Below are 17,113 nucleotides of genomic sequence, written 5' to 3' on the forward strand. Positions count from 1 at the left end.
GATGGAGCTTGCGCCGCGCATGCGTTGTCCGGTATCCGCATAGCCCGCCCTCCAGGTCTTCGCATTCTATTGGCCGCATGGATGAGGGGATTCGCCTTCCGATTGGTCGAGGGGTATGTCAAGCATTCAGATGGTGGGGGCAGGTGGAATGTTCCATCCCATTCAGCTCGGAAGTGGGGGGGGAGTCAAATAAATCCAAAGTTTCAACATAGCTATCCTGGTTAGAGGGTGGCTGTACCGCACTGACTTTTACTGGGATCTCATGTTCTGACAGGCTGTTGCAATTCTCCAGAGCGGTGAGAAGTGGTGGACGTGTCGCTTTGTGAAGAATGGTTGGTTCACCCCCCACATCTCGCAATGTTCGCTTGTTGCTATGGCGACCCAAAGCGTCCCCCCACCATTGTTTGCTACAGTGGCCAAGTTAGCAACAATTTGTCTAGTGTTTGGGGAGAGCACTCCTTCTGGGTGTCTTCGTGAATGAATGGTGGCTGGCCACCTACCCAGGGGAAAGCAAAGACTCAAACACTGCCAAAGTCCAAAGCCCACTGAAGATAAATATAATTTCTACAGATTAATCTGTTTCATACTGTGTGAACAGAGCCAACATGTACAAGTTGGACCTGCCCCTTGACCCCAAGGAGATTGCAGCCATCGAGCGGAGGAGAAACGCAGAGGCCCAGCGCCAGAGCCGCATTTTCAATGCCAGGCAGAGGACCATCGGGGTGAGCGACCCGACATGTTGGTGTGAGGGGCTGTTGGGCAGATGCCCGCGGGATCAGGGAGTGGTCTCCCATTTATCCCTTCCTGCCCTCTCCCTTAGGTTGGGGGGTAGGGTCTGCCAGCTCGTTTTGGCTGATTTGTGATGCCTACATCATGGCTTCAATTCCCACGCTGCCTGAAGTTACCATGAAAGAGCTCTGCTTCGTGACCTCTTCACCCCACCTGAGGTCTGGCGACCCTCAGGTGAAATCACCACGAGTTGTTTCACTGTCTCTAATGAGACGTCATGCCAATGGTCCAGTACGACTGTCACGACTTTACTAATGGTCTGAAACTTGCCCTCAATCTTTAAGAAGAGAGTAATTTATTGCCTTTATTCGTCAGGGCATTGAGTACAAGAGTCAGGCTGACATATCACAGCTTAGGAAGACTTTGGTTAGGCCACACTTAGAATATTCAGCTGCCACATTACAGGAAGGATGTGGAGGCTTTGGAGAGGGTGCAGAAGAGGTTCACCAGGATGCTGCCTGGATTAGAGGGGTTGAACTAGAAGGAGAGGTTAGTAAAACTGGGGTGCTTTTCTCTGGAGTGGGGGAGGCTGAGGGGAGACTTGATAGAAGTCCATAAAGTATGAGATGCATAGATAGGGTTCATAATCAGAATCTTCTTCCCAGAGATTAAATGTCTAAATCTAGAGTGCATGCATTTAAGGTTAGACGCAGAAAGTTCAAAGGAGATGTGAGGGGCAAGATTTTTTACACAAAGTGGTAGGAGTCTGGAACGTGCTGCCAGGGGTGGTGGTACAGGCAGATATGATAGGAGCATTTAAGGGACTTTTAGATAACCACATGAATATACAAAGAATGAAAGGATGTGGCTCAAGGGCAGGCAGAAAGGATTAGTTTAATTTGGCGTTTTGTTTGGCATGACATTGTGGGCCTAACGGCCCGTTTCTGTTCTGTACCGTTCTATTCTGTTGTAATTGGAGAGGAAAAATGTGAATTGGTAGCATAGTGGTAACATTTTTTGCTTCTGTCTTTACGAAAGAAACAAACTTTGTAGTGAATGAAACCTTTGAAGAGCAGGTGTTTTGGCTTTCATCAACAGGGGGATTGAGTTTAAGAGTCGTGAGATCTTGTTGCAGCTCTATAAAACTTTGGTTAGACCGCACTTGGAATACTGCGTCCAGTTCTGGTCGCCCTATTATAGGAAAGATGTGGATGCTTTGGAGAGGGTTCAGAGGAGGTTTACCAGGATGCTGCCTGGACTGGAGGGCTTATCTTATGAAGAGAGGTTGACTGAGTTCGGACTTTTTTCATTGGAGAAAAGGAGGAGGAGAGGGGACCTAATTGAGGTATACAAGATAATGAGAGGCATAGATAGAGTTGATAGCCAGAGACTATTTCCCAGGGCAGAAATGGCTAACACGAGGGGTCATAGTTTTAAGCTGGTTGGAGGAAAGTATAGAGGGGATGTCAGAGGCGTGTTCTTTACACAGAGAGTTGTGAGAGCATGGAATGCGTTGCCAGCAGCAGTTGTGGAAGCAAGGCCATTGGGGACATTTAAGAGACTGCTGGACATGCATATGGTCACAGAAATTTGAGGGTGCATACATGAGGATCAATGGTCGGCACAACATCGTGGGCTGAAGGGCCTGTTCTGTGCTGTACTGTTCTATGTTCTATCTCTGCATGTGTAATCCAGCAGACCTGGACTGTGGCAGTTCATCGAATTTAAATTGAATAAAATCTCTAAGATTGTGAGCAGTCACACACACAGACACCATCCCAACTGTGAACAATAACGGACTGTACCTTCGTCGTCGCCGAGGTCAGAATCCTGGAACTCCCTCCCTAACTGGGCACTGTTCGGGGTGACCCTACACCACACAGGGACTGCAACAGCTCAAGAAGACACCTCACCCTCTCCTTCTCAAAGGGCAACTGAGATGGATGATGCTGGTCAGCAACACCCTTACCCCATGAATGAATACAAAAAACTCCAAACCTACAGAATATTATTTTCTTTGGGATTCTGAAGTTATGAAGAAGGGCCACTTGACTCGAAACATTAATTCTGATCCCTCTCCACACGTGCTGAGCTTTTCCAGCAATTTTTGTTTTTGTTTCTGGTTTCCAGTGTCTGCAGGTCTTTCAGTTTTATGTGTCATTTTTTAAGATCCAATACACAAACGTTTTCTGTACTTAGCAATGATTATTTTATGTTGTCCTGCATTGTGGTCTAACTGCAATTGACCAAATCAACCTGCAAACAGGGGCTGCCTGTCTTGTGAAAGGGGGGAGGGGGCGATTATTTGATGGGGCTATTCATAGGGTAGGGGGCCTGTTGGAGAAAGGAATGGAGGGACCCATCGATGAGGCTTAAGTAACATTGGGATGGAGGGAGTCCATGTGGAGCTAAAGTAGTGGCATGGGACAGATGAGCCGAATGGTCAGCCTGAGACCTGCCAGTTCTTCCTCTTCCTCTTCCACCGACCTCACGGCTGCTGCAATTTTCTCTTTTGCTTCTCTGTCAAGGTGGACACCCCGTTCCTGGATCAGCAAGTACTGGATAAGGCGGCAAGAGAGGACAGGGAACGTCTGCGGGACAAAGCTTTTGGTAATTCCTCCCATCCGCTGCTCTGCCCCAATACTCACACGAGACCTCGTCACAGCATGAAGCAGCAAGTCAATCTGAGAGAGAGCCAAACCCAAACAGGGATAGCGGAGCAAGGGAGTGCACTCCAAACAGTCTGATACAACAGTGTGTTTGCAGGACAGTGCAGAGAGAGCTTTACTGGGAATCTAACCCTGTGCTGATCCTGGGTGTGTTTGATTGAGACAGTGTAGAGGGTCATTTCCTTTCTGTTTAAAAGTATAGAGGCAGCTTTACTTATTCAGCTCAGACAGATTGCCGCACTGTCAGAGGGTCAGTGCCGAGGGAGTGCCGCACTGTCAGAGGGTCAGTGCCGAGGGAGTGCCGCACTGTCAGAGGGTCAGTGCCAAGGGAGCAGGCGCTGTCGGAGGTTCAGTGCAGAGGGAGTGCGGCACCATCAGAAGGTCAGCGCTGAGGGAGTGCAGCACTGTTGGAGGGTCAGTGCCGAGGGAGTGGGCACTGTCAGAGGGTCAGTGCTGAGGGAGTGGGCACTGTCGGAGGGTCAGCGCTGAGGGAGTGGGCACTGTCGGAGGGTCAGCGCTGAGGGAGTGGGCACTGTCGGAGGGTCAGCGCTGAGGGAGTGGGCACTGTCGGAGGGTCAGCGCTGAGGGAGCGGGCACTGTCGGAGGGTCAGTGCTGAGGGAGCGGGCATTGTCGGAGGATCAGCGCTGAGGGAGTGGGCGCTGTCAGAGGGTCAGTGCTGAGGGAGCGGGCACTGTCAGAGGGTCAGTGCTGAGGGAGTGGGCACTATTGGAGGGTCAGTGCTGAGGGAGTGGGCACTGTCAGAGGGTCAGTGCTGAGGAAGTGGGCACTGTCGGAGGGTCAGTGCTGAGGAAGTGGGCACTGTCGGAGGGTCAGTGCTGAGGAAGTGGGCACTGTCGGAGGGTCAGTGTTGAGGGAGCGCTGCACTGTCGGAGGGTCAGTGCTGAGGGAGCGGGCACTGTCAGAGGGTCAGTGCTGAGGAAGTGGGCACTGTCGGAGGGTCAGTGCTGAGGGAGTGGGCACTGTCAGAGGGTCAGTGCTGAGGAAGCGGGCACTGTGTGTTATTTAAGAGTGACCTTTGGCAAGACTTCCGGATAGAGAGTGAATGAGTAATCAATGCTGAACAGTGTATGTGTATGTCTTATTCGCCACCCATCCCCTGCGCAGATGCAGACAGCCTCCGCTATGACAAGACGGCCCAGCTCCTTGAGACACAGGAACAGGAGAGAGTCCGCCAGCTGAACCAGGAGGTGAAAGAATTCTGGACCCGGTACCAGAGGCCAGAGGACCAGCGGGAGTTCGACCTGTGGGACCCAGAGCAGCTGAAGAAGGACAAGCCGGCTCGGGTCAGTGATGATGACCCCCGCTGCGGACCCTCCAGTTTGCAGAAGTTTGAGGGCGAGGACCTAAACGAGAGGGCGCGCAAGAAGCTGCAGCAGCAGGAGGCACGCAAGTGGCTGACAGCACAGAAACTGGAGAAGCAGAGGCAGGAGCGTGACCAGAAGTTCGCAGGTAATCACACTCTCCAGTCCTGAAAACCTCCTCTCGATCTGCAAACTGATCCCCATTCCCCTACTCGACTGCTCCCTTCTGAAAGGTCCCGCTCAGCCCCCAAACCGATCTCCATTCCCCTACTCAACTGCTCCCTTCTGAAAGCTCCCGCTCAGCCCCCAAACCGATCTCCATTCCCCTACTCAACTGCTCCCTTCTGAAAGCTCCCGCTCAGCCCCCAAACCGATCTCCATTCCCCTACTCGACTGCTCCCTTCTGAAAGGTCCCGCTCAGCCCCCAAACCGATCTCCATTCCCCTACTCAACTGCTCCCTTCTGAAAGCTCCCGCTCAGCCCCCAAACCGATCTCCATTCCCCTACTCAACTGCTCCCTTCTAAAAGCTCCCACTCAGCCCCCAAACCGATCCCCATTCCCCTACTCGACTGCTCCCTTCTGAAAGCTCCCACTCAGCCCCCAAACCCATCCCCATTCCCAAACTGATCCCCATTCCCCTACTTGACGGCTCCCTTTTGAAAACCCCTGCTCAGCCCCCAAACAGATCCCCATTCCCCAAACTAATCCCCATTCCCTGGCTTGACTGCTCTCTCTCCTCCCTCACTTTCCTCTCTACAGATGACCTGTACCACAAGAAGGAGATGGAGCTCGACCGGAGAGCCACCGATCTTGCCCAGATGGAGGAAGATGCACGCAGAGCCCTCGCCACCGCCACCCTCAACTACAACATGGCTTTGGTAGGGGCAGCCCTAACCTCCCTAGGGGTGGGAGAGTATGTGGGGGTCGGGGGAGTTGGTTTGCAGATGTCCTACAGTTTTGTCATCAGTAGCTATTCACGAAACATCAGAGACCATACCCCAAAGGGTCAACGTCAAGGAGAGGGGAAAATTTGGGCATTTTAAGGTGACCGTTCGTATGCTCAGAGGTGGTTTGAGATGGGGCATTTTCACCCCAAGTCTGGAATGCACTGCCCAGGACCATCTTCAAGGTGTGAAATATCACCACCCCCACCCTATAAGAAAGGACTGGGACAAGCGCTCAAAACGTGAGAACATTCGAGGCGAAAGGGCCTAGTGCAGGAAAATGGGACATGACATGGGTCGTCATCTATTTCAGGGCAGACTTAAAGGGCCAAAGGGCCTCACCTACTCTGTACGAATTTGTGATCACACCAACCCAGCAACTAACTCTGAAGGGCTAGAGGCATGTTGCAAGGGGATGGAAATACAGGAGTGAAGGAGTCTGGCTTCAAGGACTTGGCAAGCCCACACTTGGAGTATGCTGCGGTTTCAGACCTCCTCATTTTTGGAGGAAGGTACTTGGGTTGCAGGCTGTACAGCTGAGGGCCTCTCATGGCCTTCCCCCCCCCCCGCCCAACATTCCACAATGGTTTCACAGTCAACAGATCCTTAATTCAAGTTCCACCATCTGTGATGGTGGGATTTGAACCCAGGTCTCTCCAGAACATTAGCAGCATTTCTGGATCAATAGTCTCATGATAATACCACTAGGCCATCACCTGCTCTTAGTCTTGCAACCACTTCTGATATGCAAAGCTTCCTTGTGCAGGCATTGTATCAAAGCTCACAGAGACTCCCATCGTACCCTTGTCGAGTGTGCCTTGAAAGGCTGTGAGAAGCTGAAGAGGGAGTTATTAGTGGCTATATGGGTTATAATTTTGGTGTCACTAACCATACCATCTATATTCACATCCAAATCATTTGTATAAATGACAACAAAAAGTGGACCCAGCCCTGGGGAGTTTTCCGAACAGAGACCTCGGAGCACAGGTAGTAGAGTTGCAGGTAGACAGGGTGTTTGGTACGCTCGCCTTTATTGGTCAGTGTGTTGAGTGTAGGAGTTGTTTGGTCATGTTGCGACTGTACAGGACTTTGGTTAGGGCCACTTTTGGAATGCTGTGTGCAGTTCTGGTCTCCCTGCTCTAGGAAGGATGTTGTGACATTTGAAAGGGTTCAGAAAAGACTGACAAGGATGTTGCCAGGGTCGGAGGTTTCGTGGTACAGGTCGAGGTTAAATAGGCTAGGGCTATTTTCCCCTGGAGCGTCAGAGGCCGAGTGACCTTTATAAAAGCTTAATAAAAAAAAAACCATGAGGGACATGGATAGGGTGAATAGTTTCCCCAAAGCAGGGGAGTCCAAAACTAGAGGGTATGTGTTTAAGGCGAGAAGGGAAAAATTTAAAACGGATCTAAGGGGCAACTTTTTCCACACAGAGGGTGGTGAGAGCAGCCTGAGGAAGTGGTGAAGACTGGTACAATGACAACATTTAAAATGCATCTGGATAGATACATGAATAGGCAGGGTTCAGAGATATAGGCCAAATGGGACCAGACTAAGTTAGGATATCTGGTCAGCATGGACGGTTGGACCGAAGGGTCTGTTTCCGTGTTGTACAGCTCTATGACTGTAGTGGGCAGAGGGTGACCTTTCTGGCAACAGCAGCAGTAAGACAACACATTTCTTGACATGCAGAGGGATCTGGGTGACCCGGTCCATGAATCACAGAGCATTGGTACACTGACGCAGTGAGAGGAGCAAGGTAAAGGGTCTGCTGGTCTTTGTTACAAAGCAGCTGGAGCAGAGATGTCAGGGTAAACTTGCTCCATCTGTACGGGATGTAGGAAATACCCCATCTGGAACACTGTGTACAGTTCTGCTCCTCTCACTGAACGAGGCATAGACTGACACTGGAGGCAGTTCAGAGAAGGTTCCTTCAGCTGGTTCCTGAGGTGGAAGGGTACTGTCTCCCGAAGAGAGGGTGAACAGGTTGGACCAGTCCCCCTTCAGAGTTTGGTGATGGCATTGAGACATATATACGATAAAGGGAAAAGTTGACATCATCCCAGATGACAGACAGCGAGTTTAACCAGTGGGTCAGCAGGCCTCAGGTGAGGGGACAAGATCGAGAATGTGAGGCCTTCAGCTGGAGCAGGAATTGAACCCATGCTCAGCATTGCAAACTGGCCATCCAGCCAACTGAACGAACCAACCTCTAAAACAGACGTACAATAGTGTGGGGAAGGGTCTTTACATGGTGGGTGCTGTGAGGAGGTTTCTCCTCTTGTGGGGGAATATCAAGCATAAGAGGATAGGGTTACCGAATGTGGCTGAATGGCCTCCTGTTCCTGTATAACAGGGTGGGGGGGTGGGGGGAGCTGAATGGCCTCCTGTTCCTGTGTAACAGGGTGAGGGGAGGACTGAATGGCCTCCTGTTCCTGTGTAACAGGGTGGGGGGGGGGGACTGAATGGCCTCCTGTTCCTGTGTAACAGGATGGGGGGAGAAAACTGAATAGTCTCCTGTTCCTGTGTAACAGGGTGGGGTGGGGGACTGAATGGTCTCCTGTTCCTGTGTAACAGGGTGGGGTGGGGGACTGAATGGCCTCCTGTTCCTGTGTAACAGGGTGGGGTGGGGGGGGTGGGCATAAAAATGCTATAGTTATAGGAGATTCAATTGTAGAGGGAATTGATAGGGGTCTCGGTGGCTGCAAACTAGAGTCTAGGATGGTGCGTTGCCTCCCTGCTAGGGTCCTGGGATGTTTTGGAGCAGTTACAGGACAGGGGCAGGGTGAAGGCCCAGTGGTCACAGTACACATTGGTTACAAAAAAGGGACAAGGTCCTAAATGCAGAGTATTGAGAACTGGAAAGGAAGTTGAAACGTGGTTATTCCAGGTTCACCACCAGGGCCACGAGCGAGTCAGAACAGAAACAGCGGGATGTAGAAGGATAAACATGAGGCTGAAAGGACGGTTTCAAATTCCTGGGGCGTTGGGACTGGTTCTGGGGAAAGGTAGGACCTGTACAAACTGGATGGGTTATACCTGGGCAGGACTGAGACTGATATCCTGGCGGGGGGTGCTGGGGAGGGTTTAAATTAGTGTGCCGTGGGAGGGGGGGGGTCAGAGGTTGGGAACCAGAGGACTAGGGCAGTAGTAGAAATCGAGGGAGAGATAGAAAGTAGAAAGCAGGACAAACATGACTAAGAACAGGCAGGAAACAAGCAGGGGAGGTGGTCTGAAGTGCATGTGTTTCAATGCGAGAAGTAGAAGCAAAAGGACCTAAAGCTTGGGTTAGTACCATGACATAATTGTGCTTGATTGAAAGAGGGGCAGGACTGGCAGCTGGATGTTTGACGATTCAGATGTGATAGAAAGGGAGGTAAAAGGGGTGGGGGGGCGGGGAGTTGCGTTACTGATAAAGCAGTGTCTCCCAGCTGTACTGACAGAAGATACATCAGGCGACTCATGCAGTGAGGCAATGCGTGTATAAGTCAGGAACAGGAAAGATGAAATCACAACGATGGGAGTACAGGGTTCCAAGGCAGAATATGAGGTGCTGTTCCTCCAGCCTTTGGGTGGCATCATTGTGGCACTGGAGGAGGCTCGGGATGGACATATCATCCAAGGAGGGGAACATCGGGGAAACCAAGCGGAGGCTTGGAGACTGCTTTATGGAGTGCCTACACTCAGTTCAACTCCCTCTCCCACTCCCTGGACGACATGTCCACCCTGGGCCGCCTCCAATGTCACGACGATACCACCTGAAAATATGAGGTGCTGTTCCTCAAGTTTCGCTTGGTGAACGCTGCAGCCCACTAGTCTCAACGTGGCCTTTACAAGCTTCAAAATCTCCCCACACCCGACCTCATTCCAAGAGGAGCCCATCTTGTCCCTGCCTCCTTGACCTGCCTGTCTTTTCTCCCACCTATCCACACCCACCCCAACTACCTATCTACTAGCCTCATCGACCTACCCGCCCCTCCTCAAAACCCATCCCAATTCCCTACCTACACTCACCTTTACTGGCTCCATCCCTGCCTCCTCGACCTGTCTGTCTTCTTTCCACCTATCTGCTCCTTTATCCACCTTTCATCATCGTGCCACCCCCCCCCCCCGTATTTATTCCCCTTCTCCCCCACCCATTTTGAAGAAGGGTTCAGAACCGAAACGTCAGCTTTCCTGCTCCTCTGATGCTGCGTCGCCTGCTGTGTTCATCCAGCTCTACACTGCGTTATCTCAGACAGACAGTTTGTTTTCACTGGAGTGCGGGAGCGCGAGGGGTGACCTGATAGAAGTTTAAAAGATTGTGAATAGCATGGATAGAGTGGAAAGTTTTTTCCTCAGTGTTTGGGGGGTCAATTACTAAATGACACAAGTTCAAGGTGCGAGGGACGCGGGGGGGGGGGTGGAGTTTAAGAGAGATGTACTTTTTCCACACAAAGGGTGGTTAGTGCCTGGAACGTGTTGCCAGCAGTGGTGGTGGAAGCAGACAATAGCAGCTTTCAGGAAGCATCTGGACAAATGCATGAACAGGAAGGGAATACAGGAATGTGGATCATGTGAGTGAGGGCAGTTTTAGCATGGAAGGGCAAATGCGTCAGGCTTGGAGGGGCTGAAAGGTCTGTTCCTGTGCTGTGTTATTATTTCTTTCCTGTATAACAGACTTAAGGAGGGGGCTGAATGGCCTCATCCTTTGCTCCTGTTCTGGTGGGTGGGTATTGTCGGCGCACTCTCACGGGGGTCCATATCTACACTGTCTCCCCCCAGGCAGCTGAGCAGGCAGCAGCGAGGGAAGCAGAGGATCGGCGGGAGACGGACGAGAAGTTTGCAGAGATCGGGAACCACGTGTACGGGGACGTCCTGACGGAGAATCCCGAGGTAGCGGTCAGTGCCTTCGGCCCCCACCGTGTGGTGACCGACCGCTGGAAGGGGATGAACCCGCAGCAGCTGGAAGAGATCCGTCAGCAGCAGAGGCAGCAGATAGAGGAGAATAAGGTGGGTCAGCAGAAATCCCCAACCTTCAGCAGGGTCGCAAGGCAAGATAACCAGTGCTGTCCCTGCGCTGATAAACAGGGAAGAGGGAGAGCGCGAGGGACAGCATGGACTCAACTGGCCGAATGGCCTGCTTCCACACTGTAGGGATTCTATGATTAATTTATAGTTTTTTAAAAATCAGCAACAAGTTAAAGGGTTATGGAGAACAGGCAGCAAAGTGAAAGTTGAGGCTAAGAGGAGATCATGGTAGAGGATGATCAAGGAGCTGAAATTAATGAATGGGGCAGCAGGGTTGAGGGGCCTAACGGCCCAGCATTGCTGCTGATGCGGACGTACATTTGCATCAGGAGGTGGAATCTGGGAGCACGGGAAGATCTCTCACGCAGCCCGGCTGTTAAACTGACACTTGTCCGACCACTGCAGAGGCTCCGGATGAAAGAGGCGCAGACCGACGCAGAGTGGGACCGGCAGCGGACACTGGCAGCGCAGGCAGCCATGGCGCTGGAGCAGCAGGAAGCAGAGGAAGAAAAGAGACTGAGGCAGGAGCTGGACAGATATAACAACCAGCTGGCCAAGGAACAGCTCGCACAGTGAGTATCACAGCAGTGGGGGGGGTAATCGGCTGTGTTTCCTATACCAGGAGCGTTAGATCCTGCATGTAACATCTCACCCACAAGAGTGAATCTCTGACAGCACGACATTCTGAAGTGACACTGATGACAGTGTGTCCTGTATCTAATCCCGTGCTATCCCTGTCCCTGGGAGTGTTTGATGGGGGAACAGTGTAGAGGGAGCTTTACACTGTATGTAACCCTGTGCTGTCCCTGCTCTGGGAGGGTTTGATAGTGGGGCAAACAGTGTAGAGGGAGCTTTACACTGTATGTAACCCTGTGCTGTCCCTGGGAGTGTTTGATGGGGGAACAGTGTAGAGGGAGCTTTACCCTGTATCTAATCCCGCGCTATCCCTGTCCCTGGGAGTGTTTGATGGGGGAACAGTGTAGAGGGAGCTTTACCCTGTATCTAATCCCGCGCTATCCCTGTCCCTGGGAGTGTTTGATGGGGGAACAGTGTAGAGGGAGCTTTACACTGTATCTAACCCTGTGCTGTCCCTGGGAGGGTTTGATAGTGGGGCAAACAGTGTAGAGGGAGCTTTACTCTGTAGCTAACCCCACGCTATCCCTGTCCCTGGAGAGTGTTTGATGGGGGTACAGTGTAGAGGGAGCTTTACTCTGTAGCTAACGCCACGCTATCCCTGTCCCTGGAGAGTGTTTGATGGGGGTACAATGTAGAGGGAGCTTTACTCTGTAGCTAACCCCACGCTATCCCTGTCCCTGGAGAGTGTTTGATGGGGGTACAGTGTAGAGGGAGCTTTACTCTGTAGCTAACGCCACGCTATCCCTGTCCCTGGAGAGTGTTTGATGGGGGTACAATGTAGAGGGAGCTTTACTCTGTAGCTAACCCCACGCTATCCCTGTCCCTGGAGAGTGTTTGATGGGGGTACAGTGTAGAGGGAGCTTTACTCTGTAGCTAACCCCACGCTATCCCTGTCCCTGGAGAGTGTTTGATGGGGGTACAGTGTAGAGGGAGCTTTACTCTGTAGCTAACCCGTGCTGTCCCTGCTCTGGGAGTGTTTGATGGGGGGGGGTGGGAAAACAGTGTAGAGGGAGCTTTACCCTGTATCTAACCCCGTGCTGTCCCTGACCCTGGAGTGTGTTTGATGTGGGACAGTGTAGAGGGAGCTTTACGCTGTATCTAACCCGTGCTGTCCCTGTCCCTGGAGAGCGTTTGATGTGGGACAGCATAGACGGGGCTTTACCCTGTATCTAACCTGTGCTGTCCCTGCCCAGGGAGTGTTTGATGGGGGTACAGTGTAGAGAGAGCTTTACCCTGTATCTAACCCGTGCTGTCCCTGCCCCAGGAGCGTTTGATGTGAGACAGTGTAGAGGCAGCTTTACCCTGTATCTAACCCCGTGCTGTCCCTGCCCAGGGAATGTTTGATATGGGACAGTGTAGAGAGGGCTTTACCCTGTATCTAACCCGTGCTGTCCCTGCCCCGGGAGCGTTTGATGGGGAATGGTCTCGAGGATCCGAGGTATAATGCAGCTTGCTCTGGTTTGCAGTCAAGTCTACCTGGATAAGGAGAGTTACACAAACCCAGCCACTGTTCAGTACTTCCTGCAGTTTAACACATCCAGCCGTTGATGAGAGCACAGCTGCCAGGCTGCGGGCAGCGGAGACGCCGTTACAGGATCTTGGCGCTGGGTGGCACGACCAGCTGACCCTTTGAACGTTTGTGAACTGCAGGTGGGACACTAGCAGTTTGTTTCTCCGTGTTACCCCAGCAACCTGCAGGACACGGGCGAACGTTACTGGCGGCTGGGGAGATTGGACTTACCCACCAGCCGCAGAGACCAACGCCGTCGCGAAGCCGTGGTTTCTTTTCTCTTTTGCGTGCCAGAATAAAACAAACGTGAAAACGCCCTCCAACGTACCTGTCGCTGTTTAATCAGGGAAGCACACAGTGATCGACCCGCGATAGTCTGGTCAGGTTCATGGTTTGCTGACAGAATTTAATGCTCAGACATCTGCGAGGCAGCAGGGGGTCAGCACAGATCGCGGCACCCACCCCCAACCCTCCATCCCTGCGTACTGATTACAATGTATTTTTACACTGGAATCAAAGAGAACTGCGGGTTGGAAGCAAGGATGGAAATTCCTGGAGGAACTCAGGTGGTCTGTGGCGACAGGAGAAAGCACAGTTAACATTTCAGCTCTTTCTCCGAACTCTGCCCTGTTTCCACCGATGCTGCCGCGCCTCCCCAGTTCCTCCAGCAATTTCTCTACCAAAGCAGGGATCAGCTAGTTAGATACGACTGACCATCCCCCACCCCGCCCCCCCGCCAACCCGCAAATGCTCAAAGTGTGGAAAAAGCAGTACCAGCCACACTGTGGGGGGCGGGGGACAATCACATTGACCCACACCACTGTGTGTGCACACATCCACACAGTCAAATAGCGGACGGGTACGGGGTTCCCTGTTACCATCCTGCGCAGGGATGGGGAAGGGGCGGGGGATGGTGTGTCGGGTTAATCTCAGGATGGGTCACTCACTGATGGAGCACTGACACCACACCGTCCCCCCCCGCCACCACCACCCAAGCCGGTGTCCAATCCTCTCACAGAGCCCAATCCCTCAGTGTACGCCCCTCCCCAGGGGTCTCGAGGCAATAGGCTGGCATAGTGTGCAGTCCGTACAACCCAACAAGGGACAGGGAGTCCTGCTTGTTAGTTTGGGGGGGGGGGGGGGGGGGGGGGGGGGGGGGAGGAAGGAAGGAAACGGGGAGAGTTTGAAGGCACCGATGCTGGGCAGAAGCAAGGAGTACAGCCCACAGCAGCATGGGTCTGCGGATGGTCAGGATGCTAGTGTTTGAGGGACTGACGTTGCGTTTCTCTTTCACCACCCCCCACACAGCCCCTCCCCTCTAGGGTTGCATTCGAATGGCACCATCCAGTCGGATGACCTCCCCATTGAGCATGGGGTTCTCCACGATGGACTGCACTAAGTGGGCATACTCAGCCGGGTTCCCCAGGCGGCTGGGGAAGGGGACCTGACGAGCCAGAAAGTTCTGCACTTTCTCTGGGAGGCCAGCCAGCAACGGAGTGGAGAACAGGCCTGCAGGTGGGAGAGGGGATGGAGAGAAGTGGGAGGATAGGGCGGGGGGTGAGGGGGGGGAAGAGAAGGCAGGTTGTGGGAGAGAGACAGAAGATGGAGGTGGTGAGGGCAGAGTGACAGTAGTGGGGGGGCAGGGGAGAAGAGAAGGGAGAGGGGGCAGGGAGAGAGAGAGAGAGAGAGAGAGAGAGAGAGAAGATGGTGGCAGGGTGAGAGGGTGTGGGAGAAGGGGGAGGGAGAAGGTGGGGGGGGTGTCAGAGAGGGAGATGGGGAGGGTGGAGCAAGACAGGAGTGACAGGGAAAAGAGGAAAGCAGTAAGGAATGGAGAGAGAGACAGAGAGACAGAAAAAGCACAACAGGAATGGGAGTGAGTGACGAAAGACAGATAGAATGGAAGAAATGGAGTGGGTGGGGCAGAAAGAAAGAGGTCAAATGTTTTAAGGCATGGCACGTTCTTCCCGTGAAAGACCTACATTCCCTAAATCCCTGTAATCCCCACTAGCAGCCGTTGCCAATCCCTCTGCAGACTCCCGTATTCCAGGCCGGCATCATTCCCCTCCCCTACCGTGTCCCCAGTTTTATAAAACTTACACCCTCTCCTGCTGCCTTTTCCAGCCTGATCTCACCCCTCTCTCCTTCTCCCTGACTCAGCAGTGACCCAACCATTAGGCAGCATTCCCAGAGCCCACTCCACAAGCGAAAACCAGCATTACAGGGAGTAGCGAGGGAGTGCTGCGATGTAACAGCACCATCCTTTCAAAAATGCATTCATCCCATTGCCTTTGGTCCCCCAGCCAGCCCGCTGCCGGCTCCCCCCACGCCCCGTGGTCCCCCAGCCAGCCCGCTGCCGGCTCCCCCCACGCCCCGTGGTCTCCCAGCCAGCCCGCTGCCGGCTCCCCCCACGCCCCGTGGTCTCCCAGCCAGCCCGCTGCCGGCTCCCCCCACGCCCCGTGGTCTCCCAGCCAGCCCGCTGCCGGCTCCCCCCACGCCCCGTGGTCTCCCAGCCAGCCCGCTGCCGGCTCCCCCCACGCCCCGTGGTCTCCCAGCCAGCCCGCTGCCGGCTCCCCCCACGCCCCGTGGTCTCCCAGCCAGCCCGCTGCCGGCTCCCCCCACGCCCCGTGGTCTCCCAGCCAGCCCGCTGCCGGCTCCCCCCACGCCCCGTGGTCTCCCAGCCAGCCCGCTGCCGGCTCCCCCCACGCCCCGTGGTCTCCCAGCCAGCCCGCTGCCGGCTCCCCCCACGCCCCGTGGTCTCCCAGCCAGCCCGCTGCCGGCTCCCCCCACGCCCCGTGGTCTCCCAGCCAGCCCGCTGCCGGCTCCCCCCACGCCCCGTGGTCTCCCAGCCAGCCCGCTGCCGGCTCCCCCCACGCCCCGTGGTCTCCCAGCCAGCCCGCTGCCGGCTCCCCCCACGCCCCGTGGTCTCCCAGCCAGCCCGCTGCCGGCTCCCCCCACGCCCCGTGGTCTCCCAGCCAGCCCAGTACCAGCTCCCCCTCCCTCCGGTCTCCCAGCCAGCCCAGTGCCCACTCCCACTCCCTCTGGTATCCCACACAGTCCATCCCCCTCACTGCTAGTTACCATTCAGCCCCCATTCCTCACCACCTTTACCCATGGAACGTACCTGGTGCGATGGTGACCACCCGGATCCCTTGGGGTGCTAAGTCCCGGGCAATGGGGAGGGTCATGCCGACAATTCCACCTTTGGAGGCTGAATATGCTGCCTGTCCTACCTACAGTTGGGTGTGCAGTGAAGGTAGAGGGACAGAAAGGAGGAAACACAAGTCAATTGCCTTCAATCCAGAGAGCGCGAGAGAGAGAGAGAGAGAGAGAGAGAGATGAAAAGGGATTGATTAGCTTGACAGATCACACTCAGAGGCAATCTCACTCAGGATCAGGTAACAAACCCCCAAGACTCTGCTCACCCTCTGAAAGATCCTGAGCAGCCTCCCAGGTGGTTGTGTGGGGGCGGGGGGTGGCGGCGTTGTTTTGGGTGGATCCTCAGGTTGTCCTGAGAGTCAATAACGTCACTTCAGACAAGTCCATCTGTGTCACAATCACACACTGTCTCTTAGTGGGATCTCTCTGCATGCGGTTCGGCTACTGAGTCGAGAACAGAATACAGGGGAAGGAGGAAGCAGTCCATTCAGCCCATCAAGTCCTTCCACTATCCAATGAGATCATGGATGATGAGATCATCCTCAACTCCACTTTCCTCATAACCCTTGATTTGTTTCCTGATCAAAAATCTGTCAGCCTTGAATATATGGAATGAGCCAGCCTTGACCACGCTCTGCAGTAAAGGATTCCGCAGACTCACTCCCCTTGGAGAGAAGATATTCCTCCCGATCTCGTCCTAAAACAGGCAACACTTTTCAGAGATGATGCCCCTCTGGTCCAAGAATGTCCCAAAAGGGGAGACCATCTCCCCGCATCTCCCCTGTCAAGTCTCCCAAGTGTGGTTCAATCAGGTTACTTCTCCTATTTCTACACTCCAGTGTGTACAGGTCCCAACAGACTCAACCTCTCCTCACAAGGCAGTCCCTCCGTCCCTGGGATCAGCTGAGTGAACCTTCTCTGGACTGACTCCAAACGACACTACCTCATTGCTTAAGTAATGGGGCCCCAAAACTGCTCACCAGATCCCAGCTGTGGTCTGACTCGTGCCTTGTATTACAATGGCTCCAGATCCCATGTGCTGTGCGTCAGTGGCCAGGAGTCAGTTCACGCTTGTACCCCACTAGACAACTAATCCGCAACGCCACTAGTGTTCTGGGTACTGGGCTCGAATCCCTCC

General features: G+C 53.8%; 2 protein-coding genes across 4 annotated transcripts in view; one reads left to right on the plus strand and one right to left on the minus strand.

The window, feature by feature from the left end:
* The first annotated feature begins 236 nt into the window (after positions 1–236).
* On the plus strand, positions 237–13,966 carry LOC125449946 (RIB43A-like with coiled-coils protein 2). 3 transcript variants are annotated; one of them, XM_059643212.1, is made up of 7 exons: positions 237–332; positions 3,258–3,339; positions 4,525–4,869; positions 5,482–5,600; positions 10,428–10,655; positions 11,079–11,245; positions 12,759–13,966. In XM_059643212.1, the coding sequence occupies exons 1-7, from the start codon at positions 330–332 to the stop codon at positions 12,940–12,942; spliced, it is 1,128 nt and encodes a 375-aa protein (XP_059499195.1). In that variant the 5' UTR covers positions 237–329; the 3' UTR covers positions 12,943–13,966. The 3 variants fall into 3 exon arrangements, with proteins under 3 accessions (XP_059499195.1, XP_059499193.1, XP_059499194.1); XM_059643210.1 differs by lacking the exon at positions 237–332 and adding an exon at positions 426–722; XM_059643211.1 differs by lacking the exon at positions 237–332 and adding an exon at positions 426–722 and having other exon boundaries at positions 12,776–13,966.
* Positions 13,138–17,113, minus strand: part of hsd17b10 (hydroxysteroid (17-beta) dehydrogenase 10) — an 8,646-nt gene continuing 4,670 nt past the window's right edge. The window contains exons 5-6 of the mRNA XM_059643213.1: positions 15,941–16,049; positions 13,138–14,328 (exon numbers count right to left, since the gene is read on the minus strand). Of these exons, the coding sequence (XP_059499196.1) occupies positions 14,138–14,328; positions 15,941–16,049 (300 nt within the window). The 3' untranslated portion in view covers positions 13,138–14,137. The remainder of the gene's footprint in view (positions 14,329–15,940; positions 16,050–17,113) is intronic.

Source organism: Stegostoma tigrinum, chromosome 49, assembly GCF_030684315.1.
Source record: "Stegostoma tigrinum isolate sSteTig4 chromosome 49, sSteTig4.hap1, whole genome shotgun sequence".
Lineage (NCBI taxonomy): Eukaryota > Metazoa > Chordata > Chondrichthyes > Orectolobiformes > Stegostomatidae > Stegostoma > Stegostoma tigrinum.

What these genes read in the sequence shown, in the direction of transcription:
- LOC125449946 (XM_059643210.1), top strand. Translation starts at nt 606, where the DNA reads ATGTACAAGTTGGACCTGCCCCTTGACCCCAAGGAGATTGCAGCCATC. An exon ending in TCAACTACAACATGGCTTTG is followed by an intron (nt 5,601 to 10,427) that starts GTAGGGGCAGCC and finishes GTCTCCCCCCAG; the next exon opens with GCAGCTGAGCAGGCAGCAGC. An exon ending in GCCAAGGAACAGCTCGCACA is followed by an intron (nt 11,246 to 12,758) that starts GTGAGTATCACA and finishes GGTATAATGCAG; the next exon opens with CTTGCTCTGGTTTGCAGTCA.